Raw genomic sequence first — 22,557 nt, 5'->3', positions numbered from 1 at the left:
AGGACGTGATGCATGTGTGTGTTTCCCTTCATGTGAGATGAAACAAATAATGCATTTCCCAAGGAGCCAGATCTGCGTTCTCTCCAGTCAGAAATTAAGCCTCCTCGTTAGATTATGGTAATCAGCGATGTTGCGTAAACACAATCTAGCTGGAGCTGTTATTGGTATCTCTAGTCATTATTTCTTGACACTGAGATGTCTGAGTTGTGTGAAGCAAAGCGATATTTGATTTCATGGACTGCAGCTCTGCAACTCTAATAAGACAATCAAGGTCATACCAAATTCAATAAAGGCCAGAGTGTATGGCCTCTCACAATCGGCCTATAAAGAGATTACTGTAACAGTACAGGGACCCGATGCGCTTCTTGATGAATGCTGTACCAACAGTTAGAACCTTACACACATGTAACCCTACTTACATAAGCATGGTCTAAAACTGTGTGTATGTTTAAAATTGAGATTTGAATACTTAAGAGTTTGCCTGTTTAGAGCCTTGATGCATGTGGATGTTCACTAAAGAAGTGTTCACAATCCCTCAGCATGCCTGTCTTGTACTTCAAATCAATGTAGCTCAAAACATTTTCTGACCCCATATTTATTCTGTGAAAGCGAATAAAGATGTTTGAGAGAATGAAGGTGGATGGTGATTCATACTGTCAAGCTCCAACAAGCAAAAGTGTGCACTATAAAAGTGTTCCATCTGGCTTGTGCACTATATTACTTCTTCTGAACAGACTGAAATTCATGCAATCGTTTATCTTTCCATCTAATCCAGCTGGAAAATCTCCATTGCAATTGCATTTGATGCCAAAAAGGTATCTTTGTATGGAGTGCTCTTTTAAGAAGCTTCTTTATGTTGTGTTCATCTTGGCAGTTTGAAGCACTGCCCACATTTGACGTATGAAGAGCAGCCTTTCATTAAATTCCCTAATTTTAGCATACATCAAAAAATGACATGTTAGTAATTCTCCTGCTGCCTTTATCACCAGATACTCCTCTAAACTGTATGACGTCTGGACGAGTTCTGTGGCTGAGAAGTCACAGTTTAATCTCCAGAAGCCGCTGATATCCCGAGAGCAGAGAACGAGACTCATCTCTGTCAACTTCAGCCCGCAGGTCAGGCTGTAGCTCTCCTCATACACATATGTTAATATCTACAGGCCAGTTCCCTTATCGAACTTGACTCTCGTCTCGCCCTATAGCTGGTTTCGGTGCTGAGGGAGGTGAAGTACCTGGAGGCCAGACAGGCTGAAGTCATTCCAGATATGGCTGCAGACATTTATTCCAACAGAGAGCTGCTGTGGCAGTATGTGGCCAATCTGGAGCTCACAACCAACTGGTACAACAAAGTGATGAGCAGCATGCTCGAGGTGGAGATGCCGCTGATCCAGAGCCAGCTGACAGACATTGACGCCAAGCTCAAAGAAGCTGAGGAGAACCTCTGCTGGACAAGCCAAGGTAGAGATGATCAGTGCTGAACCCTCAAATAACTGAGATTGATCCACTACAGCCATTAGTGTGATGCAAACGTCATTATGAACACTTAAAACTACAGCATCCTGCTGGCTAATTCAGGGCAGCACAGGCGTGACATCTCAGGACACTTCCGTCAGTGATATCTGAACATTTTCCATAAAATATTTCATCAAAAGCACCTTCAAAACCATTATCATAGTTAACTAAAACCGAAATTAATAATGAAAGCCATAAATAAACAATCTTGTTACATGAAAGAAAATATAAGTACATTTTTATTTCAGCAAGTTGCCAAAGCAACATTTCTCATTTGAATTCAGTTGAAGTTGATGTACTAAAATTACTAAAACTAAAATTAAAAAAATTAAAACCATAAAAAATGTATTGTTACCTAAAATAATAATAAAAAAAACTTATTTCAGCGAGTTGTCAAAGCAACATTTAATTTAGTTTAGTGTACTAAATAACAAACTGAAATAAAAAATTAATCAACTTTATAGACATATAAAACTGCTAAAATGACTAAAACACAACAACATTTCTAAAACTTGACCTGAAATTTAAATGAAAATGGAAAATACAAAAAACAAAAATGGATTCATTGTATTAATAAAAACTATAATAGTATTTCAATGATACTAAAATAACTCAAAATATCTGCATTTCTCAGCATTCTTCACCGTAGAACGTTTGTTGAAGGCTCAGATCAAAATCTTTTATCAGTTTGTGTTTTTATTTGATAATTGAGCTTAATTATATTGTTCTTTTTAATAGACCCTCGTAATTGGCCCTTTGGTTAGGTGAGGGGGCATTAGATATTATTTGTTAAATATAACAAAAAGTTGTGTGTCTGATTGGTCCAAATGCTACATATTTCTTCTGTTGAGCCTAAAAAGTGATGTTTAGCAGAATGTTCATGCTGATAGAAGTAAACACACCACATAATCATTACAACGGTCATAGTGTCTTACATTTTTTCCTCTGTTGTAAAAAGATAATTTACGTTTGGAATGATGTTTGATGTTATACTGTATACTCTAGATTTTTATATACACTAAATCTCTAATGAGTTTTCTCTGGTAGGGATTTGGGAATACATCCAGGATATCCGTGAGACGGTATATGACCTGGAGCAACGCCTACAGAGGACTAAAGACAATGTTGAGGAGATCCAGACTATCATGAAGAGCTGGACTACCCCAGTCTTTGAGAGGAAGGAGGGGAAGAAAGATACTCTTCTAAACCTGGAAGATAAGACCGAGCGTCTGGAGAGAACGTACGGCCAGATCCGAGCTTCAGGAACCAAGATCCATCTGTTGCTGAAAGTATGCAGCGGTGATCCCATCAAATAACAACTGACAGAATGACTAATTTTAAAGGAGCCGCTCACCCAAACATTTCTACTCCTTATAAGAATTATTTTGTTTCAGGACAACATGTCACTCTTCAAAGCAGACCCATCTTCTGCGCGGTGGAAGGTTTATGTGGATTACATTGATGAAATGGTCATTGATGGTTTCTACAATGCTGTTGAGAGCTCCCTCAAGTTCTTCTTGGACAACACAGGTGTGCTTTTTGATTTTTTTTAAGCCTTACTAAAAATGATTATAGGGGTTTTCCCTCATTGGAGATTGATTGTTCTGCACTAAACAATTACACCAATCCCCTGATACAGACCAGAAGGCTGGATTAGCTCCACTCTTTGAGGTCCAGCTGCTTCTGCAGGTTCCTGAGATTGTGTTTTATCCGTCGTTGGAGTTCAGTGCTTCAGGCGGGTTCCATGATCTGGTGGAGAGCCTCATCAATAGCGTCTTTAGGATCTCTGCTCTTGTGCCACGATTATCTGAGCACAGCGGTTTCCCACACTATCAGGTACTGAGCAAACACATCACTTCATCTGGATTTAGATACTATGAAATGGTGTCTGTGCCATGCTACTTCTGCAGGACTTAAATGTGCTGTATGTAGGTTTCTGACTGTGCTAAAGCATAAAATACCATAATATGTTTGCAGGTGTTTAATATCATTGCGCCTGCTGCACCCATGGTACGGCAGCAAAGTTCCTTGATTATTACGCCGGAATGAGAGTATAGTTCCTAGCCATATCGGCCTAGAAAATCGCAACTTTTTAATTTCCGTCGGTCTTAGTACACGATGTAACTACAGAAGAGTCACGTTTTAAATAGGAAAAATATAGAAACTCTTTAGTCATTTTTGAGCAAGATGCTAACGGACTAATCCGATTCAATTATCTATGCTAAGCTACAGCAAAAAAAAACTACCGCCAGACCCGGAGATCGCCTGAATGGATTCGAAAATGGTAAAACTCAACTGTTTAACTCTAGGGGAGTTGGAAAATTAGTATTTTCCAAAATAGTGGAGTGTTCCTTTAAATTGGAGCAGAAAGCCATAAGTCATAACATTAAATGTTGTCAAGAGGCAGATCAAGTCTTTACATTTTGATAAAACATTTTGAAAGAACAAACATATTTTTTCCCTCTAAATTGTGCACAATGACCCCAGAAAAACATATTAAGAAAGTAAATGCAGTGAATTTTGTTTTCATGTTTCTTATGCAAGTGGTTTATGATCAGATATGTTTACATAAAGTCGTCTTGTTCCATCAGGCTGATATGGAGGACATGGTGGACTTTGCGGAGTGGAGGCATCTTCTGATGGAGCGCGTGAGGAAAGTCATGGGACAGTGCTGTGAGTATCGTAACAGCCTGGAACACTACGCTTACCTCTACGTGGACGACCGGAAGGAGTTCATGCGTCAGTTCCTGCTGTACGGTCACGTGCTCACGAGTGAAGAGATCGAGGCCCACGCCGAGCACGGCGTCCCAGAAACCCCTCCGACTCTGGAGTGCTTCCGCAAGCAGGTGGACTCGTACGAGCTCTTATATGAGGAGGTGCAGAGGCTGGAGCCCGTCCATGTGTTTGAGAGTTGGATGAGGGTGGACGCACGAGCCTTCAAAAGTGCCCTGCTCAACGTCATCAGAAAGTGGAGCTTCATGTTCAAACAGCATCTTATTGATCATGTGACGCACAGGTAAAAGCACTGAGTTCCTAATTTCAATAGAATTATGCATCAGAGCCAGTTTAAGCAGGGCCCTATGATTTCTGCAGTGTGGAATCATGTAATCCAGTCATAAAAATTTTATTTTCTATTTAATGCAGAATGTCACAGAATTGGGCAAATTTTGGATTAATAAATCAAAAGTAGGTCAATACACTTTAATCAAAAGGTCATATGGACTATAGTCTGTGAATATTAAGCCACAAAAATACTATTTAAATATGAATCCTGCATGTTCTGCGTGTCTCGTGAATGAATGGAGCAGACGCATTTTCAGGGTCAGTGCCATTAACGCAAAATAAAATTTCAGTTTAACTTGAAGAAATTATGACAGAAATATAGAACTGTTATATACTAAAATGTAAACAATTTTTCTTCCCAGTGAATTTTGTTTTCATGTTTCTTATGCAAGTGGTTTATGATCAGATATGTTTACATAAAGTCGTCTTGTTCCATCAGGCTGATATGGAGGACATGGTGGACTTTGCGGAGTGGAGGCATCTTCTGATGGAGCGCGTGAGGAAAGTCATGGGACAGTGCTGTGAGTATCGTAACAGCCTGGAACACTACGCTTACCTCTACGTGGACGACCGGAAGGAGTTCATGCGTCAGTTCCTGCTGTACGGTCACGTGCTCACGAGTGAAGAGATCGAGGCCCACGCCGAGCACGGCGTCCCAGAAACCCCTCCGACTCTGGAGTGCTTCCGCAAGCAGGTGGACTCGTACGAGCTCTTATATGAGGAGGTGCAGAGGCTGGAGCCCGTCCATGTGTTTGAGAGTTGGATGAGGGTGGACGCACGAGCCTTCAAAAGTGCCCTGCTCAACGTCATCAGAAAGTGGAGCTTCATGTTCAAACAGCATCTTATTGATCATGTGACGCACAGGTAAAAGCACTGAGTTCCTAATTTCAATAGAATTATGCATCAGAGCCAGTTTAAGCAGGGCCCTATGATTTCTGCAGTGTGGAAAACACAGACACAATCATGTAATCCAGTCATAAAAATTGTATTTTCTATTTAATGCAGAATGTCACAGAATTGGGCAAATTTTGGATTAATAAATCAAAAGTAGGTCAATACACTTTAATCAAAAGGTCATATGGACTATAGTCTGTGAATATTAAGCCACAAAAATACTATTTAAATATGAATCCTGCATGTTCTGCGTGTCTCGTGAATGAATGGAGCAGACGCATTTTCAGGGTCAGTGCCATTAACGCAAAATAAAATTTCAGTTTAACTTGAAGAAATTATGACAGAAATATAGAACTGTTATATACTAAAATGTAAACAATTTTTCTTCCATGTTTTAATTTTAACAGTAAACGCCAGCACTTTTGCAGCACTTTTTTTGCAGAATTTTGTTTTTTTACAGGGTTTGTTCATTTTCATTTGATTAAAAGATTAATTAAACTGGTAATATGTTTTGCCTACATTAGGTTAACAGAACAATTAAAATATATAAAACAAAGAATTTCAGAAAACTGTTCATTGGGCTAAACAAACAAATTAACAAACAAACAAATAAATAAACAAAATGTTTTCATGAATTCAATTGATTAGACATGCTTTTTGATTGTTAAAATTTATGAAAAAATGTAAAAGGAAAACGGAATCTGAAAAAAAATAAAAAATCATGGGGCCCTAAAAATTTTTTTTTTGTAACACTTCTATTAAATTGTTGTTAAATTGTGTAAGTTTAATGATTTCAAATAATTAGACATGCTTTTTAAGTGTAACAATTTAATTTAACCATTAAAATGGAATCCAGAAAAATTAAAACAGAAAAATGGAATTTAGGAAAAGTAAATAAATAAATAAATAGATACATACATAAATAAGTAAGTAAAAACAGGTTTCATACGTTACCAAATGGTCTGCCTGATATTTTTTACATGTCTTGTCTGATCTGTTATGTTTGTGGCTGTAGTCTGTCTGACCTGGAGGAGTTCATCGGGCTGACGGAGGCTGGTCTGGGTAAGAAGGTGGAGGAGGGTGACTATAACGGTCTGGTGGACATCATGGGTTACCTGATGGCAGTTAAAGAGCGTCAGAGCACTACAGATGAGATGTTCGAGCCTCTGCAGCACACCATTGATCTGCTGAAGACTTATGAACAGGAACTCCCAGAGCTTGTGTACAAACAGCTAGAGGTACGTTTGTCTATAAACTAATCCTGAAAACCTGTGAGAGAAGCTCAAACTCACTGTTTTACTGGATCTGACTGATAAAGCCATTAAACTGAGGCCAAGATTTAGCATGACAATCTCTATTAGCAATAACTATTCTATGACCCTAATATTCTGTGGGTAGATTCTGAATGTAATGTGTTATTTAGACCAGTGAGGAATTTCCATGATTGTTCTTGGCCATATTCACAAAAATCTGTAAATTCATTAAACATCTTACATTTGGCGATTTAAGACAAGATTGAGGTTATCTTTATAACTTTAAGATTGTTTTTCTGTCTAAATGCACTAGACAGACAAGTTCAGCTTTTAAAAAATGCATCTTGAGACCATGCTTCTTTTTTTTTTTTTTGATGAACAGGTGCTGCCGGAGAAGTGGAATAACATGAAGAAGCAGGCGGTGTTGGTGAAGCAGCATGTTGCTCCGCTGCAGGCTGGCGAGGTGGCTAACCTACGCAGGAAATGCGCTGCATTCGATGTGGAGCAGCACACCTTCAGAGAGCAGTTCCGCAAGAAAGACTTTTTCAGGTACATGATACAGTCTGGAGGATAACAGTAATCATGGCTACAGCAGGGACGGAAACTAACGGGAGATTTGGGCAAAAATGTCATAGAAAATGAACAAAAATGCCCCCTAAATTCAAGATAAGGTGGCAAAAAATACCCCTGAACAATTAAACTAATTATTAGATTAAAGTGAAATGAATAAAAAGTGTCGATTTCAGCATTACATTTACACTGAGTGAATTCTAAATCTGCGTTCGCAAATTCTGTCATCATAAACATGTACAGAACAGATGTAAAAGATTAATTTCGCAGTGTTGATGCTTCGGTGATTACGGGAGTTTCTACGAAAGTGCATAACTTACATTTTCAGTGTTCTTATTTACGCTTCAGTGTTCTTTACTCACATTTTTTTATATGTGAGCTTTTATATAATATATGCTACTGAAATAACCAATGTGAAGTCTTGATTTTCTAATCCGCAAAGAGCGCTAAACAAATTCATAAATGATTCTTAGCTTGTTTTGTAGCCAAAATTAAAATTTTCTCCACATAAAATGAATCGACATTAATCATTATTACATTATCAGTAATAAATAATAATGATTTTGTCATGATATTCCAGCTTCACCCTAAACAGTCTGTAAATCAACATAAGCACAGCTTCTGTTCCAGCTTTGCAAAGTAAAGATGGCTTCGTTGATGTTGAAACAATTGATTGGTATCAGTATATAGTACTGTCATTGATTAAAGTAACTGGTCAAATTTAAGTAGGATTTTACATTAAAAAAATAAATAAATAGCAACACCGATACATTAAGGTAATTCAAAAAATTGCCCTTACAAAGGTAAAAATGGCCTGTAAATCGATTTCTGGGTCATATACTGGCCCTTAATGGAAAAGTTCATTTCTGACCACAGTCACTAACATGCATTTGCCTCGGTTTGTTTTCAGGTTTGACTGTGTGAATCCACATGAGATGCTGGACGAAGCACACGACCAAATTCAGGAGATGGAGACCACGATGGCCGGGCTCATTGTGTCCGCCAATCTCTTTGAAGTCAACATATCAGACTACAGACAGCTGAAGCAGTGCCGCAAAGAGCTGCCCATTCTCAAGGAGTTGTGGGATCTGGTCTTGGTGGTCCAGTCCTGTTTGGAGGCCTGGCAGATGACGCCCTGGAGACAGATCAACGTGGATGACATGGAGATGGAGTGCAAGCGCTTCTCTAAGGAGCTCCGCACGCTGGACAAAGAGGCTCGCCCGTGGGACGCCTTCAGCGGGCTGGACGGCACCGTGAAGAACACACTAGTCTCGCTGAGAGCCGTCGCCGAGCTCCAGAACCCGGCCATTCGTCCTCGCCACTGGCAGCAGCTGATGAACGCCACCGGAGTGCGCTTCACCATGGACAAGGACACCACGCTGGCCGACCTGCTTCGCCTCAACCTGCACCACTTCGAGGACGAAGTGAGAGGCATCGTGGATCGCGCCGTGAAGGAGATGGGCATGGAGAAGGTGCTCAGTGAGCTGGACGCCACCTGGATCAGCATGGCGTTTGATTTTGAGCCTCATCCACGGACTAACATTCCTCTGTTGAAGTCCAGCGAGGAACTGATCGAAACGCTGGAGGACAACCAGGTGCAGCTGCAGAATCTGATGACGTCGAAGTACATCTCCTTCTTCCTGGAGGAGGTTTCCACGTGGCAGCGGAAGCTCTCGGTGACGGACTCCGTGATCTCCATCTGGTTCGAGGTTCAGAGGACGTGGAGTCACCTGGAGAGCATCTTTATCGGTTCTGACGACATTCGCTCTCAGCTACCAGAGGTCGGGCTTGCTGATGTGTTTCTAATATTATTCTGAATATTTACCCGAAACGCAGCTTTGCAGGAATGTACAAAGGGCATACTAAAGATAAAATGTGAAACAGACATCTGAGATGTTTTAATGGAGAGCCGCTCAGATTCAGCGAGCATCTTGTCCTGCCCTCTGGCACTGTGTTCATAGATCTAGATTAGAGATGAAAATGTCCATCGTGTGCATTTGGCCGAAAACATTTGGATAATTACCATTGGGCGCCTGTGGCCAGACGCGCAGATGTTCCTCAGAATGTCAGAGGTTGTTTTGGGTTTTTGCTCTCTGGCAGATGAAGTTGTTTCGACTCATTCTGTCATGAATGTCTCCACAGGACTCCAAACGCTTCGATGGTATTGATACTGATTTCAAAGAGCTGACGCACGACGCCAGTAAAACACCTAACGTTGTGGAGGCCACCAATAAACCCGGGCTCTACGACAAACTGGAGGACATTCAGGGCAGGTCTGCAGCTGCTTACTGGAATGATGTGCTTGTCTGATTTAAAAACTTCCTCTCTGCAACTTTAAGGAATAGTTCACTGCAAATTGAGTCATTATGTAATCGCCCTTATGTTGTTCCAGCCCCCAAATGTTTTAAAACTATAACACTAACTATAAAGTTTTAATAGTCGCTCTACACTGCAAAAAAAAAAAAAAAAGAAATAATAATCATTTTCCTCCAGCACAAATATATAAACATTCTTGCATCAGTAATATACATTTACTTGAGAAGCAAAATGACTTTGTTTTCTGAAAAATGCATCAAAATGTTGTTTAAAACAAGACATTTTTTTCTTGTTGTTAATTTTGTACTTCATTTTGATACATTTTTCAGAAAACAAGACTGAATATCTGATGTCATTTTGCTCCTCTAAATGTATCTTGGTTTAAGAATGATTAGAGATTCAGATCAAATACATTGGAATCACTTTCAGAGCAATTTTTGTCCAGCTGATGAATGATAAAATCAATGATAGCCAATCAGAATCCATCCGGCTTTAAGCACTCGATCATTTAAGGTGGCAGATGACTGGAATAAACGTTATTGTGTGCTGCCAATACGCTAATGTACAGTACTGTATCGTTATCGGCGTCAAAAAAGGCCAATAAAGCATCATGATTCTAAAGAACTTAATATGCCCTCACACTATATTCCACATCTTCTGAAGCCATACAATAACTTTATTTTATCATCGCTGATAACCCTCTGCTGGAAAAAATTTAAAATCCTCATTCAGGAAGTGCTCATTTTAGAATGCACACATGGAATGCTTCAGTGTACCGTGATGCTTTGCGCTAAACTGATTATCTCTCAGATTCAGAGTGTGACCATGTTCTTGCAGATTGTCTCGTTGTGAAAAAGCCCTGGCAGAGTATCTGGACACCAAGCGCTTGGCCTTCCCACGCTTCTACTTCATCTCCTCTGCTGACCTGCTGGACATCCTGTCCAGTGGCACTGACCCTCACCAGGTACATCTGCATCACATAAAACACATGTTTATGTGCCTAAAATAATTTAGCACGAAGTAGTGCTTATGGCCAAACTGCAGTTCAGTGCTGCCATTATTTGTCTTTTGCACCCATTAGATGGCAGTGTTGATTGTGGTTTCTTAAGTTGTCTTGAAGGCACACTGCAAGTTTTCCATATGTCACATTAGGACAAAATTGAAATGAAATAGCAGCTGTGCAGTTGTGAAGCCGTACATTTTTCCCCTCAGGTTCAGAAGCATCTGTCAAAGTTGTTTGACAATATGGCGAAGCTGAAGTTTGAAATGGACGCAGGCGGAAAGCCCACCAAGACGGGGCTCGGTATGTTCAGTAAGGAGGACGAGTACGTTCAGTTCAACGCGCCCTGTGACTGCACCGGCCAGGTACAGCCAGCCTCAGCTGTATTTACCCACAATGCACCGCAAATTATCATGAGGGTAATTAGAGGAGTTTGTTTACAGAGACAGAGACGCTCCATGTTTTTATTCTGCAGCATACCTTTACAAAAGGCATTTTAATTAGGAAATATTTATTTATTTATTGGACGACACATGAAATAGTGATAGTGGTACATGCTGCATGCTTGGCACATTGTTACAGATATGAATAACAACTCAAATCTTGTGCTTTGTGTAGATGATGCATGCTGCTACATCTCTAAGTGACTGAAATGTGAAATAATCCCACAGATTTAAACTGAAGATGTGTAGTATGGCCACAAGTGATGTCCGGGGAGGATACTTCTCAATATTTGCTTTTAATGACCCTACAAGATCAAAATATCTCCTACAAGAAGAAAATGATTAGGCAAAAAAACAAACAAACTATCTACAGGAATCATGTTTTTTTTTTTACTATTAAAAAAATGGATAGAAAAACAAAAAGCTTACAGGAAATGAAAGGGTTAGTTCACCCAAAATTGAAAATTCTGTCATTAATTACTCACCCTCGTGTTGTTCCAAACCCGTGAGACCTTCGTTCATCTTCGGAACACAATTTAAGATATTTTTGATGAAATCTGAGGGCTCTCTGACCCTCCCATAGACAGCAAGGTAACTACCACGTTCAAGGTCCAGAAAAGTACCAAGATGATCGACAAAGTAGTCTGTGTGACATCAGTGGTTCAACTGTAAAGTTCAACTGTAAACTAACCCTTTAAGCATACTGTACATCTAAAACAAAAACATAATCAGTTATTAATATTTTGTTGTTTTTGATTACAGCAGTCACTCAATATGGTTTGCACATGTGGTGTAATTTGTCATGTTTCATTGCACAATATGCTTACAAAATCCTTAATAGGGTCATTCATATATATATATATATATGAATTATTATTATTATTTTTTAATCAATCTTTACCATGATCCTTCAAACCACTAGCTTTTACCCATTTGACAGCAAAAAAGTTTTTAATAATTTACATATAACCAAATTTAGCATGGTCACTTTCATATATTTTAATAAATACAGGTCAGATGAAGTATGTTTTTATTAAATTCCTTTTAATATTTGAATAAAAGGTGAAGATGTCCATTTTCCTAGACCAGACATCACTATTGGCCACTGCTGTACCTGAGTCACGTCTGCGGTCCAGAATATCATAAAGACTCAGAGACAGGCTCTTTCACAGAGAAACACCACTCATGTTTTCTCCAGCACACGTGGTTATAAATGTGGTTATGTTTGGAGGATCTGCTGTGGATTAAGGCTCAATCTAATCCAGCTCCTGAAGTTCTGTATTCCTGTGGAGTTTTGCTCCATCTGCTCATGGATGATTAGTTTATTTCTAGTGGAACCAATGTAGAGTATCAGGCTGCTGCCAAACCTCCTCACGTCTGGAACCGTGTAACGCTTGTTCAGGTGGAAGTGTGGCTGAACCGTGTTCTGGACAGCATGAGGGCCACCGTGCGTCATGAGATGACCGAGGCCGTCGCCGCTTATGAGGAGAAGCCCAGGGAGCAGTGGCTGTTCGACTATCCCGCTCAGGTACTGAACCAGCACCTGTAAACATCTCTAGGCCGGTTTCCTCTGAATGAGAGAATATTTATGAGGAATTGGAGATATTTCTGGCAGTATTACTATCTGCATGTGCTCACAGAATCAAGTCTCATGAAGGCCTGCTTTTTGGGTGTTCGCGTTTTGCCCGATAGCGATGGATGTCTGTGTTTAAATCATGATTATTAATTTTATTCAGTGGGGCTGAAACATTTCAGACCAAATCTGAGATTCAAACATTTAAATCTGTGAATAAAAGTTGAATGAATTTGAAAAACGTAAAATGAAAACATTCTGCAGTATTTCTAGGTCACTAATCAAATGTGTGACATTGACCGTTTCTTTGTAGCTTCACAAACTGAACAACTAAATACACCTCTTCTGAAATGAACGTGTTTGAATTTTTATTTCATTTTGATATTTCTTTGGAAGCTTAATCAAAAATGTCCAGGTTAAACGACTGGCCTGATGTCATAGTAAAGAAAAAAAAATATTATTTTAATTATATTTGAACCCTTTTCATAAATGCGCACATATTATAACGAATACAAAAGTTTAAATATGAATAAAAAAACAAAACTTTTATTATTATTATTATTTCTCAGAATAAATAAGCAAACCTAAGAATGCAAATAAATTTTAAAATTGCAAATATTTAAAAAAACATGCATTAAAATGAACATTTTAATGATTTACCATTGTTATATAATGATATTTGTAAATTTAATATTTGTAACTTAATTAGAAAATATATGTTTCTTTTTTTATAAAACCTTTAAATAAATTAAGGTGCATATTATTACTTTTTACTTGATGTTTTCACCACATGACATTTTAGTCATAAATTGTAACCTTTCTTGTTTACGTAAAAAAGTTGTTGTTTTTTTAAACCATATGAAACCAATATAAATACAAAGAGTAGATTTCTAAAAACATGCCAGATGTTTATCTTGGACACAAGCATACAGTAGCATTGACTCACATACTGAACCAAATACTGAGACATCCTGACATTCATGTTACCTTTAACTATTGTTATGCTGATCATGTATTTCGGCCTAGTGCGGAACAGAAATGTGTTATCTTCTTATTTGGATAGGTGGCGCTCACCTGTACTCAGATCTGGTGGACGACTGATGTAGGAATGGCGTTCTCCAGACTGGAGGAGGGATATGAGAATGCAATGAAGGATTACTATAAAAAGCAAGTGAGTCAGTTAAACACCCTCATCACCATGCTGATCGGCCAGCTCACTACCGGAGACCGGCAGAAAGTCATGACCATCTGTACCATTGACGTCCACGCCAGAGACGTGGTGGACAAGATCATTCAGCAGAAGGTACCGTCTCATCTGTCCTATTGTCATATCCATCCTTGACACTGAGTTTCCTTCAGATATCTGCAGATGAGTGCATAAGACAAGATTCAATACTGCCTCCATAATCAAAGTCTCAGTGTGCTCCCATGTGATTTGGTCTCATATATTGGTCGCACTCAAAGATGATAAGATAGGATAAAAAAATGCTGTTATTTTGTAATCTACTGCAGGGGGTTTGCAAAATATTTTAATGTCAGACAGGCTAAAGCATAATAGTGCAGTAAGATTTATGTCATAAAGACAAAATGACGTATTTAAATAATACTTCAATATTGTCATTGTACTAAAGCCAAAGCAATTAATATATTATATGGACAATATTTAGCTTGTATTAAGTAGAATTGTTTTTCTCTCCACTATTAGAGTAATGTTAGATGTATAAACATTTCCAATTCAATTAATATAAACTCAAAGTGTAATTTCACATTGCAAGAGAGGAGAGATAAACGCTTAAATAAGAAATATTTTTGTTCACAAAACTATACACATTTTTTTCTTACTGTTAAATACTCTAAAGGCCCGTTCACACCAAGCACGATAACTATAAAGATATAGTTCAAAAAATCGTTCTCAATATTAAAGAATAGCATAGCTCACACCACAACAATAACGATAACGATACAGAGGAACGATATCGTTGTGATCACTTTTAAAACTATTTTTTTTCCAGCTGATGAACGATAAAACACTGACAGCCAATCAGAATCCATCCTGCTGTAACGAGCTCAAGAATTTAAAGCGGCAGAGGCATGTGCGCTTAGAATAAACAGACGATATCGTTCGCTGATGTGGACACTAATATCGCTATCTTTATAGTTATCGTTCTTGATGTGAACGGGACTTAAATGTGAATAGAATAAAATAATTGCAATGAATCTGAATTCATTTAAAATGAAATTTTTGGTAACACTTAAAGCCTTTATGTATAATGCATTATAAAGGTATTCAATAATGCATTATATTTTTCATAAACAATTGCAACCAAGTTAAAATGCATAATGAAGGCCTGCTTTTTGGGTGTTCGCGTTTTGCCCGATAGCGATGGATGTCTGTGTTTAAATCATGATTATTAATTTTATTCAGTGGGGCTGAAACATTTCAGACCAAATCTGAGATTCAAACATTTAAATCTGTGAATAAAAGTTGAATGAATTTGAAAAACGTAAAATGAAAACATTCTGCAGTATTTCTAGGTCACTAATCAAATGTGTGACATTGACCGTTTCTTTGTAGCTTCACAAACTGAACAACTAAATACACCTCTTCTGAAATGAACGTGTTTGAATTTTTATTTCATTTTGATATTTCTTTGGAAGCTTAATCAAAAATGTCCAGGTTAAACGACTGGCCTGATGTCATAGTAAAGAAAAAAAAATATTATTTTAATTATATTTGAACCCTTTTCATAAATGCGCACATATTATAACGAATACAAAAGTTTAAATATGAATAAAAAAACGAAACTTTTATTATTATTATTATTTCTCAGAATAAATAAGCAAACCTAAGAATGCAAATAAATTTTAAAATTGCAAATATTTAAAAAAACATGCATTAAAATGAACATTTTAATGATTTACCATTGTTATATAATGATATTTGTAAATTTAATATTTGTAACTTAATTAGAAAATATATGTTTCTTTTTTTATAAAACCTTTAAATAAATTAAGGTGCATATTATTACTTTTTACTTGATGTTTTCACCACATGACCTGATGAACGATAAAACACTGACAGCCAATCAGAATCCATCCTGCTGTAACGAGCTCAAGAATTTAAAGCGGCAGAGGCATGTGCGCTTAGAATAAACAGACGATATCGTTCGCTGATGTGGACACTAATATCGTTATCTTTATAGTTATCTTTCTTGGTGTGAACGGGACTTAAATGTGAATAGAATAAAATAATTGCAATGAATCTGAATTCATTTAAAATGAAATTTTTGGTAACACTTAAAGCCTTTATGTATAATGCATTATAAAGGTATTCAATAATGCATTATATTTTTCATAAACAATTGCAACCAAGTTAAAATGCATAATACTGTTTGCAGATTTCTTGTTACATCTGAAATTGGTTGTTTGTTTTAATGAAATCTATTTTCTAAAGGTGTGTTCACTTATAAGTGTTATAAGGTATTTATGTAATTATTATTCATGAAATCATACAATGCATTAAAAGGTGCATTACAAGACAATAATTAATGCAATAAAATACTTCAGAATAAACAGACGATATCGTTCGCTGATGTGGACACTAATATCGTTATCTTTATAGTTATCTTTCTTGGTGTGAACGGGACTTAAATGTGAATAGAATAAAATAATTGCAATGAATCTGAATTCATTTAAAATGAAATTTTTGGTAACACTTAAAGCCTTTATGTATAATGCATTATAAAGGTATTCAATAATGCATTATATTTTTCATAAACAATTGCAACCAAGTTAAAATGCATAATACCGTTTGCAGATTTCTTGTTACATCTGAAATTGGTTGTTTGTTTTAATGAAATCTATTTTCTAAAGGTGTGTTCACTTACAAGTGTTATAAGGTATTTATGTAATTATTATTCATGAAATCATACAATGCATTATAAGGTGCATTACAAGACAATAATTAATGCAATAAAATACTTTCATATGGCATTATATATAAAGGCTTTAAGTAAAGTGTTACCTACTGTTTTATTTTCTGATATTGTCCAGGGACTCTCCTAAATGCTACTAGAATCAGAATTTATTGCAAACGCTTTGCATAAGTCATGCGAATCATCTGAAAACCGATGATGGCCTTCAAAAGACCAAAGTTGAAATGGTTTGAGCTTTGAGCCGTGCATGAGGTGAATGCTGCAGCGGATGCATGAGTTCACTGCGGTGACCAGCACTAGCGTTAGTCATGTGAAAAAGCCTGCAGGCGTCTCATAAGAGGATATTCAATACTGCCTCTATTTGCCTCCATAATCCAAGCCTCAATGTGCTCTCATGTGATTGCTCATATTTTGGTCTCACTTGAAAATCCGCAGTTTAGTAGAATAGAAGTCCTAATGAAAGCGCCGTAGAGTGGCTCAGAAGCACACTAATGTTTTTATCCAGCTCAGGTGTGATATTTTCCTCATGCTAATCCTTCATAATCATCTCCCTCAGGTGGAGAACTCTCAGGCCTTTCTCTGGCTGTCCCAGCTGCGGCACCGCTGGGGCGAGAGAGAGAAGCACTGCTTCGCCAACATCTGCGACGCCCAGTTCCTCTATTCATACGAGTATCTGGGCAACACTCCACGATTAGTCATCACGCCACTCACAGACAGGTGAGATGCCAGAAAAACACAGCTTTAGCTTTGGAGTGACTCATTTGAGGAGCCATTAGAGAGCGAGCGCGTCCCATCAGATGCCCTTATGCTAAAGGAAGATGGCGGGTTGCTCAGGCGGGTCCATCTCGACACTTTGAAACCATCACAAAGCAGAGACGCTGCTGTTTGATAGTCAAATCAATGACAGTGCGCTTTCCTGAGCATATGGTCAGTCTATGAGCTCTGCTGACACTTGTTGGGTCTTTCCCAAAAAGACTCATGGCTGTATTCGATCAAAAGGGTGCTTCTACTAAATACTGAGCAAAGGGTCTGAATACTTAGGACCATGTGATATTTCAGTTTTTCTTTTTTAATAAATCTGCAAAAATGTCAACAATTCTGTGTTTTTCTGTCAATATGGGGTGCTGTGTGTACATTAATGAGGAAAAAAAATTTACTTAAATGATTTTAGCAAATGGCTGCAATATAACAAAGAGTGAAAAATTTAAGGGGGTCTGAATACTTTCCGTACCCACTGTACATCCGAAGCCATGTCCGTATTCAGGCCTCATCTGCGCTCCATATAATAGAGACGCAGTGTTCTTCTGCTGTGACTGCAGAGAGGAGAAGACGGCCTCAGGATCACAGATGCACACAATCAATCCCCGGTCATCTCTCATCACATCTCAGCCAGCGCTGCAAACACACATACACAGTGTTTAGAATATGAATGCGAGTTTGCAAATGCTGCTCATCCATCCAGAAAACGTCTGCTTAGCATTTGTTGTTCTTGTTTATGAGCTGGAATTTCAGCGGAGCAGGAACCGTGAGCTCGCTTCTAGAAAACAAAAGACGCCCGCATAATTTCACATGCTTCTGTGTGTTGCGATTGATGCTTTCCAGCGATGCACCCGTAACTCTGTGCTTTCTCTCGCTCGATCTGTCTCTCTCAGTCGTGTGGCAACATCTACAAAGGCCTGGCGCAGACCGGAGCCTGGGGCTGCTTCGACGAGTTCAACAGGATCTCGGTGGAGGTGCTTTCAGTGGTGGCGGTGCAGGTGAGTGACTTACACCCTGATGAATAAACAACAGCATAAACTCGATTTATGCCACTGGCTCAGAAACCTGGAAACTAGGGCTGTTTTTATTTGATTGCATGATGCGCCAATTAAATAATTGAATGAATTGCTAAATAATCGCACATCAGTATGAGCTAAAAAGTTACCCCCAAAAGATCTTGTAAAGTTATTATTGTGCTAAGAAAAGCATTAGGCATTTCTTTTTTTAAAGTAGCTTAAGGAAGAAATATTTTTATTCAACATAAATAATGACAATAACTGTATATATATATATATATATATATATATATATATTTAATGAATGTTGAAATATGAAATTGTTTTTTATTTATTTATTTATTTTTTCATGAATGATACTCTCAAACTAAAACTACACTGGTTGGGTTGGGGGTCTGATCCCCTTAAAGAAGGCTTGATCCCCCTGATGGACGTCAAAACTATGTAGAACGATGTAGTAACCTATAATGCATAAAATGGAGATTTACTTGTAAATATGAAGATGCATTTCTGTAGCTGACATTACCTGAGAGGTTGAAGTAAATACGCAATATCACACAACTCGAGCAAGAGAGCTGATTTTTTTTCCTGAATATCTGCACGAATGCAAATGTGATATTGATTTAATACAAGAGTTCAATAAACAGTAAATTTAAAGTGTTACATTTTAGACACAATATTGTCAGTATTATCTGTTTTTGAGCAATTTTGCTAATGAAAATATTACCTATAAAGCCCCAGCAGAACTCTCTATAACTGTTTGTGAAATTTATCAAAACAAACAATATTCAGTACAGCAATCACAATACTGTGTCTAAACTGTGTCTAACTTCCTGGTTATTGAACTGTTGTGTAAATCAACTTGCATTTGTGCTGATATTGGGGAGAAACTGCACTCTTGCTGGTGTGATATTACTGAACTATATCATATGATATAAATATAAGGGTCATTTTTTGTGCTCATATCTTGAATTTTAGTCTCATAAAACTGCATTCTAATAGGCTTCATCATGAAGTCAGTCGTCCTGCATCAGGTTCATCAGCTGATGGACAAGTCTGAACGGGGTGGCTGAATTAAGTGCCATAATCTTTTGAATGCATTAATTTTTCCATAATTAATCGCACCAAATTAAACCGTTAAATTGACAGCCCTGCTTGAAATGCAACCAGGGAAAGTTTTTGCCTAAAAATAAAGATATAATGCATCAGGAAAACACTGCATGAGAAAAATCCAGCTTTTATGATTCACTCAACAGTTACATCAGCTGCTTATGTCACATCATCTCATAATGCCGTGACATCTGCTGTTTGCCATTGAGATTTTATGCCTTGCAATTCAGAGTTTACGCAAGGATGCTGCAGCGCTGCAGACACACGTACTGTAGTCGAATGAATCATCTTCATAACGCTGGCAGACTTAATTTGCTCACAATGGCTATTATGTTGAAGATGATGATGGGCTTGATTATAAAGAGTTTGATGTGTAGCTGCTCATTCATCTTGAGACGCATTTTGTTGTGATACAGTGCGACGGGTTTTAATGGCCAATTCCTGAAAAGGTGCACTTTTTCCTTTGAAAGCGAGAAAGACTTGTCTGAAATGTCAGGACATTGAAAAGGTGAGATAAAAAAATGAATTACCTTTTTCTTTTGTAGTGTTTTCAGAGAGCAGCTGTCACGAAGAACAATTTACAGTGAATCAGAACATCAGAGTAATGATAGCGAGGCGTTTGTCAGGCCGTCTGACAGGAAGCGACTGCCGTTTAGCCTTCTCCTTTTTTAAGTAGGAGGATATTTCGCTGGAATTTAGTCCATTCAAATGTTATTCTCACAAAGACAGATAGAATCAATTTTCCATTTGGTTAAGCTAAAACAAACAGAAGGGCCTCCAGACGTATCAATATTGAGACAAATTAACCAGCTCCAGCATTTACCTCACCGCCGCTCACCATGGGAGGGAAACAGATTTACCGAGGAGTGTCCCCAAATATCAAGCTCTTTGTTTTCACCTTTTTATTAATTACGAAAAACGAGGCTGTTCTCAGGCCAGGCAATTCATGGAATAGGAAACAAAAATGATCATTCTGTCCTCATTTACTCACTCTCATTATGCTCGAAACCTGTATTGATGCACATGATGGTTAGAAAAATGTCTGAGCTGCTCTGGTCCACACAATGGAATTGAATGGGGACCAGGACCAAAAACATCCTAAAAAAGAGGTTCATATAACTTCAAGTCACAGTAACGCTTTATACAATACAGGTGGTTTCAAAGCAGTTTCACAGTAATGAACAGGTATAGGAAATTATGATCCGCACTCACAAGAGCAATCTTCTTTTTTCTTTTATTTTACATTCATTACTGATGGGAAAAGACACAAACGTTTCGGCTTTTCAGTAATGAATGTAAAATAAAAGAAAAAAGAAGATTGTTCTCGTGAGTGCGGATCATAATTTCCTATACTAAGTAACTCCACAGAATGACGCACCAAAATAAAAAGATCAAGTAACGCAAGAGCGCAGTGCAAACGACGTTGTTAAACAGTAATGAACAGGAAAATAACAAAAAATATTTAAAATTCATCCAATACAAGACAAATTCAAAATCTGCAGTACAGCCGCTCTACAGAAGACAATAGTGTCAGATCAATTCAATTCTACTTTAGTTCTCATCCCATAGTGCTGATAGTGATAGTAAAATTGATAATAGAATTGAATATTTTTAGGAGGTTTAAAAGTAACTTTTGAAGTCATATGATAATCTTGCTTTATAAGCCCTTTTCAGACAGCAGTACCAGTAAATTGCTGTAAAATTACCAGAACGACTTTACCGGTAAATGCAAAAATGCACTGTTCACACAGGCAACGGCATTTAGTCTTTTTACTGGTAAAGCACCATTCATACATCAGTGTTTTTGTTAATATTTTCATTTTTGTGTCAAACGTTCACATTTATGCAGCTGCTTTTGGCCCAGAGACGTCATATTAGATGACTTTAGAATTATTATTTTTTTACTTCCGTAAACAGCGTGGCGTAAATGCGTCATCTGCATCAGAATGTTATGATTGGCCCAGTGTAGACATCTTACGTCAGGGAGTTCTGAACTTGTACGTGTTGATACCGGTAATCTCGTTCTGCATTCACACAGAGAACATCACCGGTAATTTCCCGGTAACGTTACAACTTTTCATACTGGTAAATTGGCAGAACACTTTTACCGGTATTTTTTGAAAAGGTCCTGTTCACACATGATCTCTTAACAGTAATATACTATTAATTCACCAGTTAAGACTGTATGTGTGAAGACCCTATAGTCACCTGTTACGACCCTGTCTAGGGTAAGGCTGCAACATAAATAAAAATCGAATTTACATATATCAACTACAAGAAAAAAACGTAAAGCAGTATTTTAATATTTCTAATCAATAAAAAACTATTTATAAGTGTATTACTATTATCATTACTACATGCTTCATGAATAATTAATTTGAGTATTTTGCAGATTTTTTTTTTTTGCAAATCAAAGTGACTTTTCTAGAAATGCAGAGCTGTTTGGTTAATGGCTTAAAGTCTTGTTTTAAGAATTTTATAAATCTTTTTAGAGAAAATCAATGTGAAAAATCCTTCCAGAAGCAAGGCCACTGAGAAGTGAGCGATTGCGTTTATGCTTTATAACTCATTTACAGCCTACAGTACAAGAGGCATGGCTTACTAGAACGTAAATGTGTTTAAACCGCCAAATCCTTGTTCCTTTCACTCCCTCCACTGACCTTGATGAAATAACCAAATTTAATTTTCTATTACAAATTCATATTAGCCACTGATCAGTGTGGAGAGAGAAAAATAGGAAGCATGGATGCTAGATCAGTATACAGGCAGGCTGTGTTTTAATGGAATATTTTATGAAGTGACAATCAAAAAAAGATCTAATTGGATTACAGCGAACGGTTAACCTGTCAACAGGGCGTGAGGATGGGTTTAGTGTCTGAAACAGTAATGATTCAGCCGCTCGCAGCATTGAAGACAGGCTGATAGAGTTCAGGCAGCTAGCAGATAAACACTGACATATAACATTAAGAGTGAGTCAGATATTGCTGAGAGCTGATGGAATAAGATATGAGGTTTTACCCTGCCATGGCCTTACGTGAACTCCAAACCTCACACTATACACTGCCTTCATGAATTGAACATGCTGTTCTATAGCAGAGCACCTAAGCCACGCA

The 22,557-nt window shown here is 37.8% G+C and overlaps 1 protein-coding gene across 1 annotated transcript in view; it reads left to right on the top strand.

Annotated features, from left to right (window-relative positions):
- The window catches only part of dnah9 (dynein, axonemal, heavy chain 9), a 103,198-nt gene that overhangs the window by 11,535 nt on the left and 69,106 nt on the right, over positions 1-22,557 (top strand). The window contains 16 exon segments of the mRNA XM_016239573.1: positions 990-1,116; positions 1,203-1,458; positions 2,560-2,801; positions 2,907-3,042; positions 3,152-3,348; positions 4,104-4,528; positions 6,485-6,707; positions 7,105-7,271; positions 8,203-9,073; positions 9,435-9,565; positions 10,446-10,572; positions 10,821-10,973; positions 12,454-12,579; positions 13,688-13,927; positions 17,116-17,442; positions 18,212-18,316. Coding sequence (XP_016095059.1) covers positions 990-1,116; positions 1,203-1,458; positions 2,560-2,801; positions 2,907-3,042; positions 3,152-3,348; positions 4,104-4,528; positions 6,485-6,707; positions 7,105-7,271; positions 8,203-9,073; positions 9,435-9,565; positions 10,446-10,572; positions 10,821-10,973; positions 12,454-12,579; positions 13,688-13,927; positions 17,116-17,442; positions 18,212-18,316 — 3,853 coding nt within the window.

This window comes from Sinocyclocheilus grahami, unplaced genomic scaffold, assembly GCF_001515645.1.
Source record: "Sinocyclocheilus grahami isolate Dianchi unplaced genomic scaffold, SAMN03320097.WGS_v1.1 scaffold569.1, whole genome shotgun sequence".
NCBI classification, from domain to species: domain Eukaryota; kingdom Metazoa; phylum Chordata; class Actinopteri; order Cypriniformes; family Cyprinidae; genus Sinocyclocheilus; species Sinocyclocheilus grahami.
This window is presented reverse-complemented; position numbering and strand designations above follow the sequence as displayed.